General features: G+C 34.9%; 1 protein-coding gene across 2 annotated transcripts in view; it reads left to right on the forward strand.

The window, feature by feature from the left end:
- The first annotated feature begins 539 nt into the window (after window positions 1-539).
- Window positions 540-23,171, forward strand: part of SMC2 (structural maintenance of chromosomes 2) — a 42,381-nt gene continuing 19,749 nt past the window's right edge. The window contains exons 1-15 of one of the 2 annotated variants that reach the window (XM_003785186.3): window positions 540-837; window positions 1,609-1,837; window positions 2,457-2,606; window positions 4,603-4,725; window positions 5,805-5,843; window positions 6,237-6,347; window positions 6,637-6,681; window positions 7,913-8,146; window positions 8,370-8,519; window positions 11,875-12,108; window positions 13,741-13,900; window positions 14,286-14,403; window positions 15,026-15,164; window positions 17,138-17,257; window positions 19,993-20,197. In XM_003785186.3, the coding sequence (XP_003785234.1) occupies window positions 1,670-1,837; window positions 2,457-2,606; window positions 4,603-4,725; window positions 5,805-5,843; window positions 6,237-6,347; window positions 6,637-6,681; window positions 7,913-8,146; window positions 8,370-8,519; window positions 11,875-12,108; window positions 13,741-13,900; window positions 14,286-14,403; window positions 15,026-15,164; window positions 17,138-17,257; window positions 19,993-20,197 (1,996 nt within the window). In that variant the 5' untranslated portion in view covers window positions 540-837; window positions 1,609-1,669. The remainder of the gene's footprint in view (window positions 838-1,608; window positions 1,838-2,456; window positions 2,607-4,602; window positions 4,726-5,804; window positions 5,844-6,236; window positions 6,348-6,636; window positions 6,682-7,912; window positions 8,147-8,369; window positions 8,520-11,874; window positions 12,109-13,740; window positions 13,901-14,285; window positions 14,404-15,025; window positions 15,165-17,137; window positions 17,258-19,992; window positions 20,198-23,171) is intronic. The other variant, XM_023510596.1, reaches the window with a different exon arrangement.

Here is a 23,171-nt window from a genome sequence, read left to right on the forward strand (position 1 = left end):
CCCCCACGCAAATTCTCCTCTGGACTCCCCAGAACACGGCTAGATAAAAAGTACAGTCGTCCTTTCCGGACTGGAAACTTGGGACCCACAGGCCAGCCAGGGTCAAAGCCGGCGAGGGGCGGAGCCAGAACCGGAGCTGGAGTCCCCAGAAGCCCGGCGCCTCCCCGGACCAGGCAAAATACAGCTTCCACTTCTTAGGAGTCAGAGCCAACCGAGAAGATTCTGAGGCTCTCACAACAGAACCCTCAGAAGAAGCCTCTCCCTTCGGAGCTTGCACCGTCTTGAGACTGCAGCAGCCAGCCCCAGCCAGGCCCAGCCAGCGCCACCAAACCCGGGAGAAGGCGGAGTCTGCGGGCCGCGGCGGCGGGCGGAAGGGGCCTGAGGGGGCGGGGCTGGCGACGGCGAGGCCCCGAGGCCGCGGCGTGGGGCTGGCCGGAGTGTGCCGGACGCCAGGGTCAGAATAGACCGCCTGCTCTTTTAGTCCGCAAGCCTGCGCCCTTGTATTCTGGAATCTGCTATTATCCAGACTTTCTTTTCTGTCGCCTTGTCACTTTGATCGTTCGCACGGAGGGAACTTTTGGAACCCTGAAGTCAGGCAGTACCTAGGAACCAACAGAGGAATTAAGCAGAGGCTGCGGGGTCCTTTGCTCGCGCCGAAATTCAAAGTAATAAATAGTTCCGGTGCGGGCGCTGACTGTGGCCCGAGAGTTGTAGCGGCCTTGGCGGAGTTTGGCTCGTAGCGGTTGTGACAGGAGGGTTGGCCTTCGCTCCGCTTTTGTGACCGGAGGAGCTTTGGGGTGCTCCCGATCCGGGCAGCTTGAGGCAGCGGTGAGGCGGGTGCGTGTGCGTGGCTGGTTGGGCCCGGCCTGGCATCCCGGAGGAAGCTGGGCGCGCGGGAGAGGAGGGTGAATAGCAAAGAGGGACCTCAGGTGACAATTAGGAGTAAGTAGAGGAGGGATAGACAAAAGGGCCACGGAGGCGAGGGAACACTCGAGTAAAACCAGAAAGCTGGAGAATGTGAGATTCATTTCATCTCTTTAATACTTAATGACCTTCCCTCCCTCTGGAGTTGGGCATTATTTGGGACTACAACATCGGGTGTAGGCGAAGATCATACGAGAACTTGTATTATAATGGATTAGATAGACAATTAATTACCGTTTAGTATCAGCTTTAAGTGTCTGGAAAACTGAGTGCTTTTTTACATAGGCCAGAAAGGACTCCAGTAAGATGACATTTGTGCTAAGACTTGACTGCAATAGAATGTGCCATGCTACTATTGGAGAGAAGCACGCTCTGGGCAAAGAAAAACGGGCTGTAAAATAATCAGTAGTCTTTGTTAGCTAGACTGTGATAAAAGTAGAAGGCGAGCCAGGAAAATAGGGAGAAGTAAAGAGTTAAGACTTAGAAGTTGAGTAGTTTAACTTCTTATGTAGTGGTTATCTCTTGTCTATTTTTAAGTAGGTAAAAGATATGTCTTCCGCAGAGAAAATAGTTTGGCAAGTGGCTATTTTATTTCTATTGCTATGTCATTGTTTTAGTCTCTCACATTTATTATGATTTTGAGTTTATAATTCCACTCAGGGATGTCATTTCTGTTTTGTACAGAACTGGTTTGTGACCTGTTTGATTTCTAGCAGAAGTTAATGGGCCCACTACAGTATCGAAAATGCATATTAAGTCAATTATTCTTGAGGGATTCAAGTCCTATGCTCAGAGAACAGAAGTTAATGGTTTTGACCCCCTTTTCAATGCTATCACTGGTTTAAATGGTAGTGGAAAATCCAACATATTGGACTCCATCTGCTTTTTGCTGGGTATCTCCAACCTGTCTCAGGTAAAGTTTAAACTTTATGATTTATATGAATTTAAGATTAGCAAGGAAATTCTCACTGAACTTAGGAGACTTGCTGATATTCTCTTCATTTGCACTTTTGTACTTTATATGAATTATCTTATACTTCCTAGCAACCTTTTAAGGAAAGTATTATTCTTCCATCTGTTAGACAAGAAAGTAGAAGCTTACAGGGATGCAATAAGGTTTATCCTCAAGATATTTAAGAGTAAACTCAAACTCAGATATTCAGACTTTAATGCAGTCTAGTTCAAGAGTTTGTATTTTTTCACTTCTGTGTCATAATAATGCCTTTTCAAGTCCTACGCATAGATCAGATGACTAATGAAAATCATAGGTGCTGCCTTTCCTTCAGTCTTGTTAATTGTCTTTCGTGAAGAAATGAGTAGAAAACCAATTCAGTGTTGAAGGGTTCTATAAAGGAAGATGCCCATTTTAATATAGAATATCTCCTGTTTTACTTGCCAGGGGATACAACTGCCTGTCTTGTTTACTTAGTAGAAACACTGGTGTGTTTTCCAACAGCAAGACATCTATTGTTAGTGCCGCTTTGTACAATGTGGGGATTTGTAGTGGATAAGCTTTTCTTCTTTTATTTTAGGTTCGGGCTTCTAATTTACAAGATTTAGTTTACAAAAATGGGCAAGCTGGTATTACCAAAGCCTCAGTGTCAATCACTTTTGACAATACTGATAAAAAGCAAAGTCCTTTAGGATTTGAGGTTCATGATGAAATTACGGTAACAAGACAGGTGAGTTACTAAACAATATTGTTACTAAACAATATCCTAAGAACTTTTCATGTCTGATATGTGTTTTTGTAGGGAGGGACCAATATGACGCTACAAAAAGTGATAGAGAAAGTTCATGAGCAGAGTTTGATGTATTAAACATTGACTAGATTTCTTAAAAACGTCTTCCTTATATTAAAATTTTGATCGTGCAGATTCTATAATTAAGATAATTGAAAGCGATCTGAAAAATTACCTATCCAGTATAAGCATTCAACCATGCTTAACTCTTGAACCATACTTGAATCTTCTTTGGAGGTGTTTAAATGCCTTCAGCACCTGAGATCTTGCTGTCTTCTGAGATAATCCATTCTGGCGTGGGGGCAGGTCTTAATAGAAAGTTGTTTCTATAAATTCAGCCTAAGTCTGGTGTCTTAAAGATTCACTCACTCATTCTGGTCCTCTGCATAGCACCAGTAGCAAAGTATAATTTTTTTCCAAGGAAATTTCACCAGGTCTTTGACTTGATGTTTCTTCTAATTCCTTTACTTGCCTGATCACACCAATGCTCCAGTTTCTCTTCTTGCCCCGCATCTATCTGTTTTTAAGGCATGGCACCTCAAATTGTGTCCGTCAGAATTGGTCTAGTTAGGGTAGATTTAAGCAAAATTAGTACTTCTTTTCATTTTAGATATTCTGCTTCTATTTTTCCCCAACATGGCTTAGAGGGTTCATAATACATTGTTGACTTAGACCAGGCATCCTCAAACTATGGCCCACAGGCCACATGCAGCCCGCCTAGGACATTTATCCGGCCCGCTGGGAGTTTTTGCCGCTGCTGCCTGTCCTGCTTAGCAGCTGACTTGTCCCAGGGCCCGCAGTCCAGCCCTCCAACGGTCTGAGGGACAGTGAACTGGCCCCCTGTTTAAAAAGTTTGAGGACCCCTGACTTAGACTATCTGTACTTGAAACTTCTCTGATTTTTTTCAGATGTGATGTTACTCAGCTGTGTAACTGCCATTTTTGTATGCATGCAAGTTTTTGAAACCAGTGAAGGACCTTACATTTGTCCTTTAAAATTTGTTCTTGTAGTTAGACCATGTTTTTACCTTTTTAAAGTTTTTCTCCACCTTAGCATTATGTGATTTACAAATTTTTTCCTTTATTTCAGTGAAAGCCTCTACTTCAAAGAAAAATGTTGACTGGATCGGGTCAGAATCGTATTCTATCACAAAGTCTGCTACTAATCTACCTGGTTGTTTTCTATTGTCACTTAGGCCATCAGCCTGTATCTTCACCAAAATATTGTTATCAAATCCATGTCAAATTACTTAGAGTGAGTGTATTAGGTCTGGCTTTAAGAACTCCAAAACCTGGTGGGTGAGACAGTCCTACTCAATAAATGAGTAGTTTAAGTGTGATAATAGAGTATGAATAATATCTGGTATGACTTGTTCTTAATGGACCCATATTGAAGCTCCATGATCACTCTTTTTTTTAAGTGGTCACAAGTCATGTCTTCATTAATGCCTTTTAGAATCTTGTCAAGAATTGATGTGAGCTACTTTTCTTTAGGTTTTAATGTTTGACTTCTGTTCCCCTTGAAAAGTAGAAGAGAAGGGATTAACCTCTGAATATGGAAAAATTGCAAGAAAAAGGTGATAAGGAAAGGAAAATATATTTTACACATACTTGGAAACAAAGCTGCATAAATCTTATGGAGACAGAAACCTTAGACATCTAGTCCAATGAATGGTAGGATAGGAACCTTGTATGTAGGTTATGTAACGATTATGTAACTCATTAGCAAAAGTGACTGGAGTAGAAGGTACATGCCCTGACTCAAGTTAATATTTTTGACCACGTCACATTTCTTCAACTCTTTACTCAGAATTCGTTTTGTTTACTGTTAGCTGGATAGAATTAAGTAAATGCATAGTAATATGCTTAGTAATCTTATCATAATGGCATAAGGTTTGTATATACATTCATATTTAAAAAAACTTTTCCTTTTTCAGGTGGTTATTGGTGGCAGAAATAAATATTTAATCAATGGAGTAAATGCAAACAACACCAGAGTACAGGACCTCTTCTGTTCTGTTGGCCTTAATGTTAATAACCCTCACTTTCTCATCATGCAGGTATTTTGTCTGAGGTCTTTATATCTCTTTCATGACGGTTTTGATACATTTTATTTTTAACTTATTATAATTGGATAAGTAACTTTTTTAGATTTTCCAGTTCTATTTACTATTATACTGTGTTCTGGGATCTATTAAGAAATGTGGTTTAATTGTTTGCATTGATGTCATCTACCGTATTACATACATTTGAATTTGGAGAACAGTTAGAAGTTTTTCTTGAATTTTATATTGTCACTAAAAGAATAATACCTGTTTGACTGTGTAAAAAGTCATGATGTATTCTTTTATTCTATTAAAGCATTTTAATATTTCAAGTATGAAAGTTTTAGTAATTTTCTTCCTTAGAAGTTTATGCAAATGAGAAGTAAAGACTGATGATGTCTTGCATTTACATTATTTCGCCTGACCCTCCAGCTGCCTTTGAGAGTCACAGTTACGTTAACGGGAAGATCTCGATGGGAGCAAAATAAAATATTTTTCTTTAAGTCACGCATTCAAACCAAACGTTTACTTCAAGTGAATCTATGTCCTAGAAATATGATTCTCTGAGACCTGAGTGTGCAGGTGGTTTTGTTTCATTTGCTTTTGATAATAAATGAATTTAATGATTTTTATGGCATCGGAGTAAAACATTTTATTCTGTTTGAGGCCTAGAAATGTGTCCTGTTTCATGTAATTATTTTGGAAGTTTATCATTCAAAGAAATTAAGAAATGTACATTAATTATGCTAAAATGTGTTTATATACAATACTTTTTTAAAAATTAGGTGTTTCTATATCATTAAAATTAATAGTCTCAGAAAATTGGTCGGAGCTAACTTTGTATCATTACATTATGTCATTTGTATCATTTAATGGCAAGTAAGGAAGTAAATAACAAAGTTCCAAAATCCTAGAATTATAAGGCACCTTTGGTCTCAGATCTAACAAAAGAACCATCTTTAATGTAGGTTGACAATAGACCTCCCCCAAAATTGCATATTGAGATTTAGCAGCTTCAGTACAGATAAACTGCTTTTAGGTTGCATTTTCTGAAATTTATTATCATTATGGTAAGTTTGCCATTTTATTTTCAGGGCCGAATTACAAAAGTATTGAATATGAAACCTCCAGAGGTAAGAGTACTACTTATGAACATTAAAAATCGTAATTATAGATACTGTTTTAATCTTCTGGGCGTTTTTTTCCACATAATTTCTTCCATTTATAAAATTCTTAGAAATACTATTTAAGAATGATTAGTAGAGAAAATTGTATATTTAATATTTGGCAGTATGCCCAGTATTAAAAGAAATTTTGCCTCTGTTTGGTCTTGCTTAGCTGGTATAACAGAAAAACCTTACAGAAGAAGATTTGTATTAAGTCACCATATTTAACTCTTATGGTCTATTTGGGCTCTTATTTTTGTAAGATGCTTAGTGAGGTCAAGACTATAAATGATTTAATATAAACTCCAGTGAGACACGTTGTCTTGGATTCTTAAAACATGAATACAATTGTCATTTCAGATATTATCCATGATAGAAGAAGCAGCTGGAACCAGGATGTATGAATACAAAAAATCAGCTGCCCAGAAAACTATAGAAAAAAAGGAGGCTAAGCTGAAAGAAATTAAGACGGTAATTAAATTTTTATAAAATATTTTCAGAGAAGGGTGTGATCTTGCATTTGTAGTTTATGCTATACAGAGGGAATTTTTTTACATTTTTGGCTGGGGCTGGGCTTGAACCCGCCACCCCCCGTATATGGGGCCGGTGCCCTACTCCTTGAGCAACAGGCGCTGCCCAGAAGAAGAAATTTTTTTTCTCAGTTCAGTTTTCTATAATCTTCCATTCCACTTCTCTTTTAAATTTTCTTGTGGTACTTTACATATTGAAAATATTGATTTTTTTTTCCTTTATTTTGCAGATACTTGAAGAAGAGATTACTCCAACTATTCAAAAATTAAAAGAGGTATATGCTGTATATGGCAGGATAGTCAGCCAGGATGTGTGATGATGTATCCAAGATTATACGTAATGAGGATGAAGTATATATTATTTCATGGGGATTTTTTCTGGGATGAGATAGGGAGTTAGAATTGATGCTCCATAACTCAGTCTTCTATTTACAGAGAATAAGTACTTCATATCTCTTAAGTCTTAATGATATTGAAGAATGATCTTAATAGTCTCAGAAAATGATATGTCAGTTTTGATTATTAAAGAAACAAGTCTTATTTTCCTGGATGATTTGCTTAGAACAACATTTCTTAAAGATAGAGCATGCATAGTAACCCTTGGTAGAATGAATATCTTCTAGGATAAGAAGGCCATTGCCATAATTTTGCTGTCAAGATATTTTGTAAGCAAAAGTTGTTGAAACAGAGAATTGAGGTTTCTCTTTGATCTTTGCAGCTCCTGATGTAAAACTTAGCCATGTTTCAGTGAAAGAATAATTTTGTTTTTATAGATAGTCATTGAGGAATTTATTAAATGCTTATTAAATTTTGGTAATGCTTAAAGCTGTTTTCATAACACAGAAGTTGCTGGAAAAAGTGAAAAATTGTGATTTTGAAGGTACCATTTTTTATGCATGATTTAGTAGAAAACACTAGATCAGGAATTCCAATTTCAACCTGATTTTGCCACATTTCTAATTCTGACATGATGGACAAGTCATTTAACCTTGAATTTGTTTCTTAATCTGCAGATTAGGGATTTTAGTTATTACTTTGTATGCTTTATTAAGTTTTTGTGGGAATCAGATTTCATAATGTGTGAACAAATGCTTATAGTAGTATTTGAAAAAATGTTAAGTAGACATTTGGTAATATTACTACAAAACTTTTTTTTTAACTGCAAAATGTATTTAGTAGTTTATCTCTCACTGGTAGGTCATCTTTGTAGACTTTTTACCACCAGTTTATGAACCATATATTTCTCTGTTAATCCCAACTGCCTGATTATATATTAGAAAAAGTAACCACATAGAATTCATTAGCAATGGTATAATGCTATATAAAAAAGCCAGAGTTTTAATGTCAGATAGTTTTCTAAAATTTAAAATGTCGTGATCATTCAGTGTGAGGCAAAATCTGTTATTTCATGTAATGGGAATTTGATACATACTGTAGTTTGATTCTTTCCAAATTTTTTAAAAATAAGAATTTTGAGTTATTCTTAAAGGGTGACTTCTCTTTCAGGAAAGATCTTCCTATTTGGAGTACCAAAAAGTAATGAGAGAAATAGAACATTTGACTCGATTATATATTGCTTATCAATTTTTGCTGGCCGAAGATACCAAAGCACGCTCAGCTGAGGAGTTAAAAGAAATGCAAGATAAAGTTGTAAAGCTTCAAGAAGAATTGTCTGAGAATGATAAAAAAATAAAAGCACTTACTCATGAAATAGAAGAATTAGAAAAAAGTAAAGATAAGGTCAGAACATATATATAAGAACAGATAATATACTCTGTGAAAAAATATGCAGTAACTTCAGGATTCACTGGGCATTGTGTTTCATGTTGATTTGTTCATATTGAAGTAGGGGAATGAAATAGCTTATAAAATAGTAAATATTTCATATGGGAGTCAGGTAAAAAAAATGACAACCTGAACAAATTTTAAGTGATTTTATTGAATCGGGTGCATTTGATTATAGGAAATTGGAGGTATACTTCGATCTTTAGAGGATGCTCTCACAGAGGCTCAGCGAGTTAATACTAAATCTCAAAGTGCATTTGATCTCAAGAAGCAAAATCTCACAAGTGAAGAGAATAAGCGCATGGAGCTGGAAAAAAATATGGCTGAGGTAAGTTAGTAAGACTAATAGTGTACCTTTATCCATTCAGTATATATTTAGTGATTGTCTACTATGAGCTAAGTACAATTATTTGGGCTGGGGGAACAGCAGTGTACAAAATGGTCCAAAGTCCTTGCTTTGTGAATCCTTCATTCCAGTGGGGAAAATGATAATAAGGAAAATAAAATGTATATTGTGTTATATCGTGATAACTGATATGGAGAAAAAGTAAATTGGGAATGGGATTTAGGAGTATAGGGGAATAAGAGTGAAATTTGGGATTTTAAATTGGGTAGCCATTGAAGTTTGTAGTTAATAGTAGTTAAAATGGAAAATAGGAAGAACAGGTTTGACTGGAGGAAATAAATATGGTGTGAACATAATAGACTTGAAGTGCCTGTTAGATATCTTGAGTGGTGATAATGAGTAGGTAGTTAAATATGTATCAAATCTAGGAGGAAAGTGCAGATTTGGGAGTCATCAATGTGTAGGTAATTTTTAACTCCATGGAGACTCGATAAAATGATTAAAGGCATGAGCATGTAAGAAGAGGAGAGGTTTAAGGTATGAGTGCTGGGATTCTTTACCATTTAGAAGTTAGGGGACATGAGGAAGAATAAGCAAAGAGTTTGAGGAAGTCTGAGGAAAGTCAGGGAAGTAAGTTGTCCTGGAGGCCAAATGCAGAAGGTGTTTCAAGAAGAGGCAGCCGTGGGTTCCTAATTAGAGTGTTCACAGTCTCGCACAATGAAGGCAAAAACATTTGAGAGTGAATACAGATAACTTTTTGAGAAGTTTTCTGAAAAGGATACTTAGAGAGCAAACTGGAGGGTAATGTACAAATAAGAGATTTTTTGATTTGATTTTACCTTGGATAAAGAAATTGTATATTGATGGAAAAGATCCATCATTTGTGGATTGATGGAAAAATCATCATTTGTGATTCAGAAGAGAGAGTATTGTTAAAACAAGGTTCCTCAGTACATGAGGAAGTGGTAGAACTTGGTCACTCATAGTAACTGAAGACCCAAGTATATGTATATAGTCTCATATGCAGGTAGATAAGTAGGTTATGTGATTAGAGCTTATAGAACTTTTCTTGAGAGGGATTCTGTTATCCCAGTGAAAATATACATTTGTCTTTTTATTGAAAAAATAACTTCATGAAAATAAAGTATTTCTGTATACTGTCCCATTAGATGTATTTGCATAGAGGTCCAATTATCCACTTAAATAGTAGGGTAAAAATTTAGACAAAATAAAAACAATGTGAATGTGACATAGCAGACTATTGTGGAACCTAGAGCTGAAATCAGTCCATCAAACTTTTGTATTTTTAATTGAGGTTTGTAAAGCTCTAAATTACAGACTTGTCTTGGTTTGGGTATATTTTTCCTTAAATCTGTCAGATCCTTAATAAGCTTCACATAGTGACCATGGTGGTTCTTTTTTTTTCTTTTCTTTATCCCCCTATGCTTCTTGATCTCTAAATTTTAGTTTCAGGGCTAACACTCATGCCTCCGTTTTATATCCAGTCCATCAACAAATTCTGTTGGCTTTAAAAGTATTAATATATACAGAATATAGCCACTTTTTATTCCTCCATCACTGCCAACCAATTTGAGCCAGCACCATTATGGCTGCTGCAGTGGTGTCTTTATTTATTGCCCTACTCTTATTCTTGCTGCTACACAGTCTGATCTTTACAGAGGCTAAAAATAAATTGGATCATGTGCATTCCTGTGCTTAAAAATGATTCAGTGGTTCCAAAGTCACATGTGCATTCAACCCTTAGACAGCATGGGTTTGAACTGTGAAGGTCCATTTATGTGTAGTTTTTTTCCATAAATACAGTAGTCCTCCACAGTTGATCATCTCCCTACAGTAATTACCTCTTTAAGCTGACCTAATTGTCAGATCCTGGACATGGACCACATGTACATATCAGTACAGTAGGCCTAGTTCTTTATGTTGGTCACCTCTGTATGTTGACCCAGTTTGTTACATTCCCTTGGGTGGTCAACTTACAGCAATTCTACTGTATATAGGAAAACTTTTTGAAGACTCGTCACAGTTTGAAAAAACTTTAGATGGACTTCATAACCTAGAAATAACTAAATTATAAAATGTTAAAATTTGTCAAAAACTTATGCATATGCTTATAGTGGTGCTATTTTGTAGTCCAGACAAGTGTAAAGAATTGTAAAGAGACAGTATTAAATCATAACTGCATAAAATTAACTAGTTCATACTGTACTATTATAATAATTTCATAGCTCCCTCCTGTTGCTGTCATGAACAACAGTGTTGTGGATATCCACTGAAAATACCGTATGGTGCTACTCATCTCTGTGAGCAGCTCCTGCTTGATAATGTGCTGTAGATTGAAGTCTACAGCTGTGGTTGTACACCAATTCAGACAGAAGATTAATCTTATAGCAGATGACATAAACAGGGCATCGGGGGGTACAATACAATACCATAAATGTCTTTTCTTGTCCTTGTGATTTTTTTGTAACATTTTCTTTTCTTTAGCTTACTTTATTGTAAGAATACAGTTGATAATACATATAACACAAAAAATATTTGTTAACTTGTATTATTGGTGAAACTTTGGTTACTAGTAGGCTAATTAGTATTAAGTTTTGGGGAATCAAAAGTTATGCATGGATTTTTAACTTTGAGAAAGATTAGCAGTGTTCAAGGTCAATTATTTGGGTAAATCAAATAATTGGGTTTTCTGCCTTTAAATATAGCCTCCCTGAGGACAAGGTCTTAGTCTGTATCTTTAATGTCTTAGAACAATGCCTGCTAGATAGTAAGTGCTAATAAATATTTGATAAACTAATCAAGTGGGCTAAAATTTCTGATTATTTTCTATAAATGATATAACTAAGATTTTGTTTTTCTTTTGTCCATGATAGTATCTTGCAAGGTGTTAGATATCTGGTTAATATTACTTAAAAGGTATCAAATATCAGTAATACTTTCCCTATAACTATTTAGTACATAAATTTTATGGCTGTTAGTAATTTGTAAAATATTTTCATATACATTTCTCTTAATCCTAAAACCAGTACTTTTAAGCTTAGTGAAGGATGGCTATTATTTCAACTTGAGAAATTGTTTTTTAGTTTCTGCAAGTGGTTTGTTTAAATATGCAATGTTTTTTAGCTCAATGTATCCTAGATTTGATTATAACATATGGAATGAAAATATTTTATGTATATAAGAGTTACATTTATCCCCCAAACTGAGTGAATTTCAAAGCAGTAATTTAAATTTAAAATGTGATAGTGTGAGAGTTTATGTGTGTAAGAAAGTAAATGTTCCTAATGTATATTTTTCAATTTGAAACTTCCTGAAGGACTCTAAAACTTTAGCAGTGAAAGAAAAAGAGGTGAAAAACATAACAGAAGGACTGCACGCCCTTCAAGAAGCTGGTAGTAAAGATGCCGAGGCTCTGGCTGCTGCCCAGCAGCACTTCAATGCTGTGTCTGCTGGGCTGTCCAGCAATGAAGATGGAGCAGAAGCCACGCTAGCTGGTCAGATGATGGCCTGTAAAAATGATATAAGCAAAGCTCAGACAGAAGCCAAACAGGTAACTACAGATGTTAAGCAATATGTGATTACTTTTTTTTGTTTGTTTTTGAAGTTTCTTTTTACATTATAATTGGGCAGTTGTTACAAAATGCTGAAAACTATCAGTGTCAGTGAACGTGTTTACTTTATTCTGTTTGCGTCTCTCTGGTATCTAATACAGCAGAAATATGTATTGATTGCTAAATATTGATGTTAATTTGTCATGATGCTGTAAAACATAAATTACCTTAATTCACTTCATAAGCGCAATAAGTGCCTGGAGTGCTCACAGAATTTTATGGAATATGGGATGTTAGCCAATTCTTACCCTTCTTCACTGTTTTTACTGGTATCATAATATTGAAGTCTTAAGCTTTAACAAGAATCAAAAAACCTTACCCTCTCTATTGCTTTGCTTTTCTTACCTAATTCTTAAAACCTTGTTTTCAGAACTTAGCAGCATCTTTCTAGAAAGTCTTTTTACCTCATGTTTACATTCCAGCCTTTCGTTTCCCTGTTGATGTCACAATCTTGAGTCTTGTCTGTCTGTATAAGATGTTTGTTAAACATGTTTACATAGTAGTGCAGCGTGAAGTCCTATGGACACAGTTTTGCTGGCAGAAAAAAAGATAAACACACACACCCTGGTCCTTCCTTTATATTTTTTAATGGTGGATGCACCTTTTAAATATGCATACAGATATGTGAAATTGTGCTTTAATCCTCCTCAAGTTTTTCTGCGTATATATTTATAACTTTTTTATTCAGAGATGACAAAGATGATCATCACAAAAATTTTATAGAATTCAACAACAGAAAAACTTGAAAGTACTCTTAAGTTTTTCTATTTACTTATTTTCTAAGAGAACTAGGAAAACCGTGTCATTATTCAGTTTTAAAGAGAAGATACCCCCACATAGGTCTTATTACACTAGTTCATGGCTTTAAGAGGCACTGTTCAATTATATAAACTGCAGATGTTAAAATGGTTCTAGTATTTAAATTTATTTCTCTGTCTACAGGCAGTCCTGGGTTATGAACACTAAGTTTTGTAGATTAGTTCTTAAGTTGAATGTGTATGTAAGTTGGAACAGGTGAATTTACCTATAGCCTGTAATAACCTCCATCCTTACCACAGTTGGATGTTTATAACTCAGGGACTGCCTGTATTTACCTCCTTTTTCCTATATAATCTTATTTCTCATTGCTCGGTGCAGCTTCTCCATTGTTAATTAGATAACACTGACAAATACACATATAATTAATAACACCTAAGTGGAAATGAAGGGAACTAGGATTGTGATAGCTAGTTTTCTATTATATTTTTAGTTTAACCAGCTACTGGCATTTATCTTTGATATAATTTTTCACCTTTGTTAATGTGTCATGTTTTATGAATATTAGAAATATGAACTTAAATTGCAAATTACTTATTTATATTAATAATATGTTAGTTTTTATGCTCCATGTAGTTTTTTGTGGAGAAAGCACTGGGAAATGATTGATCTGTGTCTATACTAATCCAAGAGACCAAACAGTTACATTTTCTTGACTAAAGTCTTATAATTAACCAATCTGAATCTGTGCCCATTCAGTTACTAGCATTATCTGCTTCATATGTCATATAGTCAGTTACATTTCTTTATCACAGGCTCAGATGAAGTTGAAACATGCCCAGCAGGAATTAAAGAATAAGCAAGCTGAAGTTAAGAAGATGGATGGTGGCTACGAAAAGGATCAAGAAGCTTTAGAAGCTGTGAAGAGACTTAAAGAAAAACTTGAAGCTGAAATAAAAAAGCTAAATTATGAAGGTTTGCCTTTTAAAACATGATAGATCATTAGAGGGCAGTAATTGTTGATGAAAGCAATTTAAGGAGTGGAAATAGGGAAGTAGGAAATACCTTTGACACTATTAGTGGGGATTAGTATAAGAAATATTTGTAGATATAATTAGAAAAATACATAATTATGAAATAGTGCATGTTGTTTCTTAGAGTGAAAATTATGTTATTTGTTGTTGGAAATGCCTGCTTGACATTTGATATAAATTTTGAAGGTTAAGAATTTTTTTCTCTTACCAGAAATTTGTGTTTTGCTTGTAGAGGAATGCTTTTGAAATAGAAGTTATTAACATTTTCCTTAAAATACCTGAGTTTTTAAAATTTGGTTTCTATTTTTTGATGATTTACTCTTCAGAAAATAAAGAAGAGAGACTTTTGGAAGAGCGCAAGCAGCTGTCTCGTGGTATCGGTAGATTGAAAGAAACATATGAAGCTCTCCTGGCCAAATTTCCCAATCTTCAATTTGCATACAAGTGAGAGATTTAAACTTTGAATTTTATCATAGTAATAACAAAGACATAGTTTTTATTTAAACTGGAAACAGACTGAAAATTTTAACACCAATATTTTTGTATGGAACTTGTAAGCTGTTTTTCCTTAATTGGTATTTTTTCTTTAATCATCTATTGAAATATTTCAAATGTGGGCAGGGGAATTTTTGTGAAGTTTAATGGCTTCTGATGTTACTAATCTTAAAACCAAAATGAGGGCAATTTAATATCAGTTTCAAGTATCTTTAAAGTTGTTCTTTCATTATTCTTAAATATTACATTTACATATTATAATTTGTTTAGCTATATGGATTTTTTATGGAATACTTACAGTTATATGTATTACAGAGATGAGGACATCAGAGTTGTTTTTATTACATTGAAAACCTACTGAAATATCTATTGATTAATTTAAAAACAACAGCTGGGTAGTCAGTAGTAGTATGTTAAAATTCTTGTTTTATTAAAACTATGTGATTCTTTCATATACTTTTAATTCTGTTTAATGTGTTGTCCAAAAGAGCTCTTGACTAGTAAAGTATGTCTTTTTCTATTTTCTTATCTAATTTTCTAAGATTAATTTTTGTTGACTTTTCTACTTTAGAGATCCAGAGAAGAACTGGAATAGAAATTCTGTGAAAGGACTAGTAGCTTCTCTGATTAGCGTGAAGGATACATCTGCAACCACAGCTTTAGAATTGGTAGCTGGGGAACGACTCTACAACGTTGTAGTAGACACAGAGGTAACTTGTTTTCTTTTTCTTGTTTTTTGTATGTGTACATGCATAATTAATAATCATACAGTAATTTTTTTCTGTGTCTGGCTATATCACTTACATAATGCCTTCCAGGGTCATCTGTGTTGGCACAAATGGTAGCATCTCTTTCTTAAGGCTGAATAGTATTTGTGTGTGTGTATAGTCTTGAACTTTTTGATTATTTGCTATAGAAGGTACTATATGTTGCTATTTTATTTTAGTTTCAAAATATTAAGGGGTATAAAATTTGTTTTTACATAGGTAGGTTTTATTAATGCTTGAGTTAGAGCCGTTAGTGTGCCTATCACCCAAATTGTGTTCATTGTACTCGTAAAGTAGGTTTTTACCTCTCTATTCCTCTTCACTGCCGCCTTATTGATTTCCAATGACTATTCCTTCTCTTTGTGCAAGTATGTGCCCATTGATTAGTTCCAAATTATTTTTCTCTATTTTTTCCCCAGAATATTACAGGAGTACATTTTGGTTACATAATTTGCTTTTGTACATTTTAAGTCAAAGTTATGCCCTTTACCCAGAATATGTGCATCCCACCTGCTGATTTCTGTTCAGTTATACTTAAATTTGTACACATAAATGTTGATCAACTAGTTCCAATTTAGTATTGACTACTAAATGGTGTCTGTATTTCCATTCTTGTGATACTTCACTTAGGAGAATGGTTTCCAGTTCCATCTAAGTTATTACAAAAGGTACTAAATTATCATTTTTTATGGTTGAATGGTACTCCCGTGGTATACATATTATTAATGTATAAATAATGTATAAAAATGTAATTATTATAAATTTTTTTAATCTACTCATGTGTTAATGGGCACTCAGATTGTGATTGTAAATTGTGCTGTTATAAACATTTACATGCAAGTTTCTTTGTTATAAAATATCTTTTTATCTTTAGATAAATGCCTAATGGTGAGATTGCTACTAAATTATCCAAATACTTGAGTTCTGTTCAGATCCTGGTTATCAGACCTTTATTGGATATATAGCATGCAAATATTTTCTCTCATACCATAGGTTATCTGTTTATTCTATTGATGTGTCCTTGGCTGTTCAGAAACTTTTTAGTTTGATCAGGCCTCGTTTGGTTATTTATCTTGTTGCTATAATTTTTTGGGGGGGGGGTTCTTTCTTCATAAATTCTTTAGCTTGGCCGATATCTATAAGAGTTTTTTCAATTCTTCTGAATTATTTTAGTTTCATGCCTTAGGTTTAAGTCTTTTATTCATCATGAATTAATTTTTGTGAGTGGTGAGAGGTATGAATCTTGGTTCTATCTTTTACATATGGCCATCCACTTTTCTCAGTGCTATTTATTGAATAGGGGTTCAATCAGCAAAGAGCCATAGTTTGACCTCTTCTTTCCCCATTTGAATACCCTGGATATTTTTCATCTTGTCTGATTACTCTGGTTAGAATGTCTAGCACCACTATGTTGAATAAAAGTGGTGAAACTGAGCAACCTTGTCTGGTTCCAGTTCTAAGTGGGAATGTTTTCAATCTGTTCAATATGATGTTGGCTGTAGGTTTGTCATATATAGCCTTTATAATTTTGAGATATTTCCTTTTATACCAATTTAGTTAAATGTTCTTATCATGAAAGAGTATTGAATTTTGTCAAATGCTTTTTTCATCACTTCCCAAAGTTGTCCCTGATCTTGCTGAATGAATTATCCTATCATTTTCTACATTATTCTGAATGTCCCCTATCTCTTTGGAGTTCTACAATGTTCTTTCCAAAAAAAGCCATCTGTAGGTAAACCTCTGCCTTTAACTTTCAGTCTTCTCAAGATTAGCACCCACGAGCTGCTTCTAGTCCACCATCTTCTCCCATTCTCTCTAAATATTTATTTGATAATGGATTTCTTTGCATTCTTTACTCTTACAGGTTTTCTATCATCCCTATATATATATTTTTAAATCTCAAATGTGTATTTTAGGTTACTGGTAAAAAGCTACTGGAAAAGGGGGAATTAAAACGTCGATTCACTATAATTCCACTCAATAAAATTTCAGCCAGATGTATTGCTCCAGAAACGCTGAAGGTTGCCCAGAATCTTGTAAGTCTTATTTTATCTTTGTCTTATTTAATCTTTGTCTTTCTTTTTTTTAATTAGAAGATACTAATTTGGGGTACATACTCATATGTAGAACCACAAATTTTTAATTTTTTTTTTTTCTGTAAAACTTAAGATACTGTTACTAAGCATTGGGTCTTCTGTAATTGGTTAATAAGAGAATAGAAATGTTGGATGACTGGAACTCCCTTTGATACTTTAAAGTGTAACATGTTAGTTTCTTTAAACCTTGAAGTCACACAACTATCAGGTGGTAGTAAATATTACACTTCCAATTTTTGAGTAGACTTGAGCTCATAGATATCCGAAGTTTTCTAAATATCAGACACACTTGAAGTGCATACAGGATAAGCATTATAGGAGGTATCCATCAGTTTTGCACTGAAGCTTTCTTTATTAGAATTCTTCTTCATTGTTGTTAAGCCTATACATAGCCTGTGCCCCGCATCCTGGTCAACCGTGGAGCTAATATGCTAAAGTGGTATGCTTGGCAGTAAGGAAATAGATGAGTACAAGGAGATACGTTTAACAAGCTATCATGACTGTATAATACCGGGTAAAACAGGAAGCAGTCATAACATTCAGCAGCAGTATCAATTTGTTGTTATTGAGTAGGCATTCCAAGTGCGTGAGTTGAAAGGACATTTCTATAAAACCTAGAAATACATTTGTAACTAAGTTGATATAAGAGTGTCTTTACTGAAATTAAGGACTCAATGGAAATGATTTCAAAATATAGTTGTATTGATAGGTATCCTATCAAGAGAGGGAGAATAAGTGAAGGGTAATTGAAAGGCTGTGTTTTAGTAATTTTTTTACTTTTGAAAGTCACTGTTGAGTCATAAAGGCTCAGGAAGTTAATTCAGCCATAGATCAAGTTCAAGTGTTAGAATTTTGGATTTCAAGTAACAGCAAAAATGGTTTTCACCCAAATCCCTTAACTAGATTAGGTAAGGGTAGCTGCTGTGTCAAAGAACAATGCTGAACATATGTAGAGCTGCCTTTATTTTGATTTCTATTGCTGCCATTAAGCTCCAAAAGATAGGCAGAGCAGATTTTATAAGCAAAGGCTAAAAAGAGGCAGTTGGATCAAAGTAGATTAAGGGATTTTCTTTATTATGTTTTACCTTCTCAATTATTCCATTCTATTTTTGCTTCTATAATAGACAAGTGGCTATTTTAGCATGTTTAACTTGACTGGAAGAGTATTTATTATGTAATGACCAGGTTACTAATTATTGAAACCAACATTTTATATAATTATATTGATATATGCATTATTGTTTGACACTCTGTGGTCTGATAATCTGAAAGCTGAATAGTTTTTCCAAATATAAAACTTCTGGAGCACCAACATGACACTCAAAGGAAATGCTTATTAGAGCATTTTGACTTTAGGGAAAAAGCACTGGAAATGTTATTTATGGCTTGGTGTGACTGTAGCAAACTTTCAAAAAAGTCAAGAAGGTAGCTTGGTTTCTGTGGAACAATGTGATTGCTTGGGCTGAGTACAGAAATCACAAGAGTAAAGCAGAGCTGAGGAATAAATCAGATTAAATTATAAATGAGAAAAGAATAGCAGGCCATTATGAAAAAGGTAAGGGCGAGGTGGTGCCTGTGGCTCAAGGGAGTAAGGCACTGGCCCCATATGCTGGAGGTGGTGGGTTCAAACCTAGCCCCAGCCAAAAACTGCAAAAAAAAAAAAAAGAAAGAAAGAAAAAGAAAAAAGGTAAAGGCTTTGGGGCAAAAGACCAGATCTTCGAGGACTTTGTCATGGAAAACAACTTCACTTTGGCACATGCAAGGGAGATGTGCTCTGACCCACAGTGGCATTTCTGATGCCAGGTATTCCATCTCGCCTCTCTCTGAAATGAGTATTTATCTTAACACTACAGCAAGCAGCAGAAAGTTCAAAACAAGACATTGAGACATTGATCAAAAAACCCATTTTCAAAGGATTGTATTACTTAAATGGGGATTCATCTCCTTGGACTAATATAGAAAACCAGGATAAACTGTGCAAGCATGTATGTGTGACTCTGAGATATAAAGCCTGGCTAAAACAACCAAATGAAATAAAAGCTTGACCTCTTTATTAACGTTACAGCTTTATTATATTTTCCCCCAATTACAAGTACCAACAAACTAAGTTCACAATTAAGAAAATACGAAGTGGTTTTTGTTTTACCTGTACAAAGTGAACATCCCACATGTGAAAATCCAAAATCCTCCAGAATCTGAGACTTCTTGAGCGCTAACCTGATGGTCAAAGGAAATGCACATTGGTACCTTTTAGACTTCAGTTTGCGATGCTCAACTGGTAAAAGGCAAATGAACCAAAATCCTACAACAGTTAGAAATCTGAAACATTCAGGCCCATGCATTTAGGATAAGGGATACTTAACTAGTGCTATATTTTAGTTAAGGAAGTTGTGTCCAAAATCCATTTTGGATTTAGAAACTTGGTAATCACTTTTTCATGATAGAAACTCTATTAATGCCTGGTATTAGCTAAATATTTTACTTAGCAATAGATCTTTCAATATTTAAACAAGCAATTTTTCTGAAACTTTTTAGTTTTACATAGTTTTTTAGAACTTTCAAAAAGAATTCTTATGCTAGGTAATTATTACTCAAATTTCTATTATTGTAATTCTTAATGTTTAATAGTTGAAAAGAAATACTGTGTACTATGGTACAGCTGTTGTTTTCCACAGGTTGGCCCTAACAATGTTCATGTGGCTCTTTCCCTGGTGGAATATAAACCAGAACTTCAGAAAGCAATGGAATTTGTCTTTGGAACAACATTTGTCTGTGACAATATGGATAATGCCAAAAAAGTGGCCTTTGATAAAAGGATAATGACTAGAACTGTAACTCTAGGAGGGGATGTGTTTGATCCTCATGGGACATTGAGTGGAGGTAAGTTTTATATCTTTTTGTCTTCACTATTCTGTATGGTTAAGTAGGAAGTCTTCCCTCCCTTTTTTTAGAGAATAGTTAGGTTGGGATGACTTAATTCATAGTTTTATTCCTAGTCATTGGTTAGAACCAGGACTAAAGATCAGATTTCATACTTAAGATCATATACTTATTTCCAAAGCCTTTTAATGTATTTAAGGATCAAGTTTAATTTTTGAATTCCTGCCATGTGACAGGAGTTACTTAATAATAATATGAGAAATTATATAAAGTTATAATCTCCAAGGGTCTCAAAGTCTATTGGACAATCTCTTAGCTTCTTTTATTCATCTCAAATCTATTTCTTTTTATTCTTGCTTTTTGCCCCATCAGGATATTCCTTCCAGTCACTGAGAAATTCTGTTTTTTTGTCAAATACATTTTTAGCCTAACTACTCACTTCAGTAAACATGTTAGCTTCTAATTTGTGTATACATCAATACAACCATTGCTCTTACCAAAGTGAAAAAATAAATAAGTAAATAAATCCATCCTTGAGATGGTACCTTAATGCCTTAAAGCAATTCTTAGTGATTATATTCTTTTTGTTGTAATATTTGATATATTGAGTTTCAGATATGTGTCAAGTGATACTATTGTAATAAACACTGAATAGTACTTATGTGCAGTTTAGGTTCTAAGACTTTGTTTCCAATACAATAGCCGCTAGCCAGATGTGACTTTACATTTAATTAAGTTAATTGAATTCAAATTAAAGTGATTTCTTCAGTTGCATTGCTCATACTTGAAGGGCTTGTATAGTTAATGGTAGACAGTGCAGATATAGAACATTTCTATCATTCCATATAGCCCTATTATGTGATACTTTAACTTATGTAATTCTTAAATATGAGGAGGCATATTATCTCCACTGTACAGTGACAGAAATGAAGGTGAGAGTGGTTAAATAACTCACTATTAAGTAGCAGAGTTGAGATTCATTTAAATCCATGAATTTTGATTTTGGAGTTTATACCTTCAACTTAGTAGACTATACATAGTCTCTTGAGAGATCAAGTGATTTAATGTCTAAGCCAAGAAAACAATAGCCAGTTCAATCAATTCCATGATTAAGCATTAGGTTCTTCAGTAAAATGATTACTATCTTCAAATATTTTGAAATACCTATAACAGAAGAACCATTTTAGATTTTGATTTGGATGCTCTTGAAGTTTCTTCTTAAGGGATAGCAAATATGTAATCCTCGTATCTTACTAGCAGTGTTCATAACAGCACATCTACTTGAGGTTGGCCTTGTAGGTGCTTACAGTGTCAAACCAGTTTACTCTGCATGCTCTGCTATATCAGAATTTGGGTCAGATTATGATGTTGTAACAAACAGCCCACAAATTGTAACAATTTACAGCAGATTTATTCCATAATTAAGCTGCATTCATAGCAGGTCAGTTACCTGTCTGCTGTATGTTATTACGCTGGTACTTCGTCTGAAGGAAAGGTAGTTTCTCTCTTGAACATTATTTTTTCATGGCAAAGGGAAAGCAAGTGTGTATGTGTGTGCCTCCTAAAGCTAACTTTAAGAAGGGGCACATTTCCTATTTCACTGGTCAGAGCACATCACGTGGACAAGTCTAATTAGTCAGTGGGGTGGAAGATGGGCTTTGGAGGCATAGGCCCAGGAGACAAGGAAATGGGTGTTTTGAATAAAAAAAATGACCACATCTTTATTTTGTTGTGCATAATGTGTACTTATTTGCCCAAATTTTGAAAGGAAAATAAGGATGTGTATTTTACATGGGTAATACTAATTCTATATCTAAAAATGCTTTCAATTTTTTATTTATGCTTACACATTAAAATCATAACTCTAAAAAGTAATAATAATGTCCACATGCAAAGTAACACCATGGAATACTATAATCTGTTTTGTTGAATTTATGACTAACTTTCAAGGAAAGCATTTTCAGAGAGTGAAGAGCTATGTACAGCTCTTCACACACTTCAACTGTGAGCTAGTAATCTAGCTGACGTTTTTACAGAAATTATTGGAAAAGCTCTTTAAAAATATTGAAATGGTTTTTGTACACTGTAAGTCTTAAGCTAAGAATTTTTTGGTTTTTGAGGGTTTTTTTGTTTGTTTGTTTTTCGGGACAGAGTCTAACTCTCTTACCCTCGGTAGGGTGCTATGATGGCACACTTCAAACTCTTAGGCTCAAGCGATCCTCTTGCCTCAGCCTCCTGAGTTTCTGGGACTACAGGTGCCTACCACAATGCTGGGCTAGTTTATCTATTTTTAGTAGAGACCAGTTTAGACTGGTCTCAAACTCCTGAGCTCAAGCAATCCACCTGCATTGGCCCTCAGAGTGCTAGGATTACAGGTGTGAGCATTTCACCCGGTCTAAGCTAACAGTTATTAAATATGCTAAAGAGCTGCCAGGAGACACTTGGGACCCCTTCCCACAGAGAGTGTCATCAGATTGTGGACACAGCAGGAAGAAAAGCTTCAGATGCCAAGACAAAAGGCAATGTGAGAGAAATCTTCAGAATGTCGGTAGGTGGAACAGGAGGTGAAGATCTGGATCCTGGAGCAACATCAAACTAGGATCTCTGTTTTGACCAAGATATACAAGAAGAAAGTAAAAGGATTGCATGAGAAAAAAAAAAAAAATTAATGATTTCTCAGGAACACCTAAATTGTACTTTAACTTTATGAAGGTAGATTTGATCATGAGAACTCAAAACTTGCCCCCAAACTTCCAGCAGCAAGTTTTGGAATTTTGTTCTCACCTTATCAATCTTCAAAAGATTTATACCTTTGAACTCTCCTAAATCACAGTATGGATAAGGTCTGACATTTGATTTGCCATCCAGCAGTATTGTGCACATCAAAGGAACAAAGACTCTGGTTGTTAAAACTCGTGTAGATGAGAAAACACATTGCACTGTTGTTCTAGCCTGCTGTGCAGATGGAACAAAG

The sequence above is a fragment of the Otolemur garnettii genome, unplaced genomic scaffold (genome assembly GCF_000181295.1).
Source record: "Otolemur garnettii isolate 467f Iridium unplaced genomic scaffold, OtoGar3 scaffold00014, whole genome shotgun sequence".
NCBI classification, from domain to species: Eukaryota; Metazoa; Chordata; class Mammalia; order Primates; family Galagidae; genus Otolemur; species Otolemur garnettii.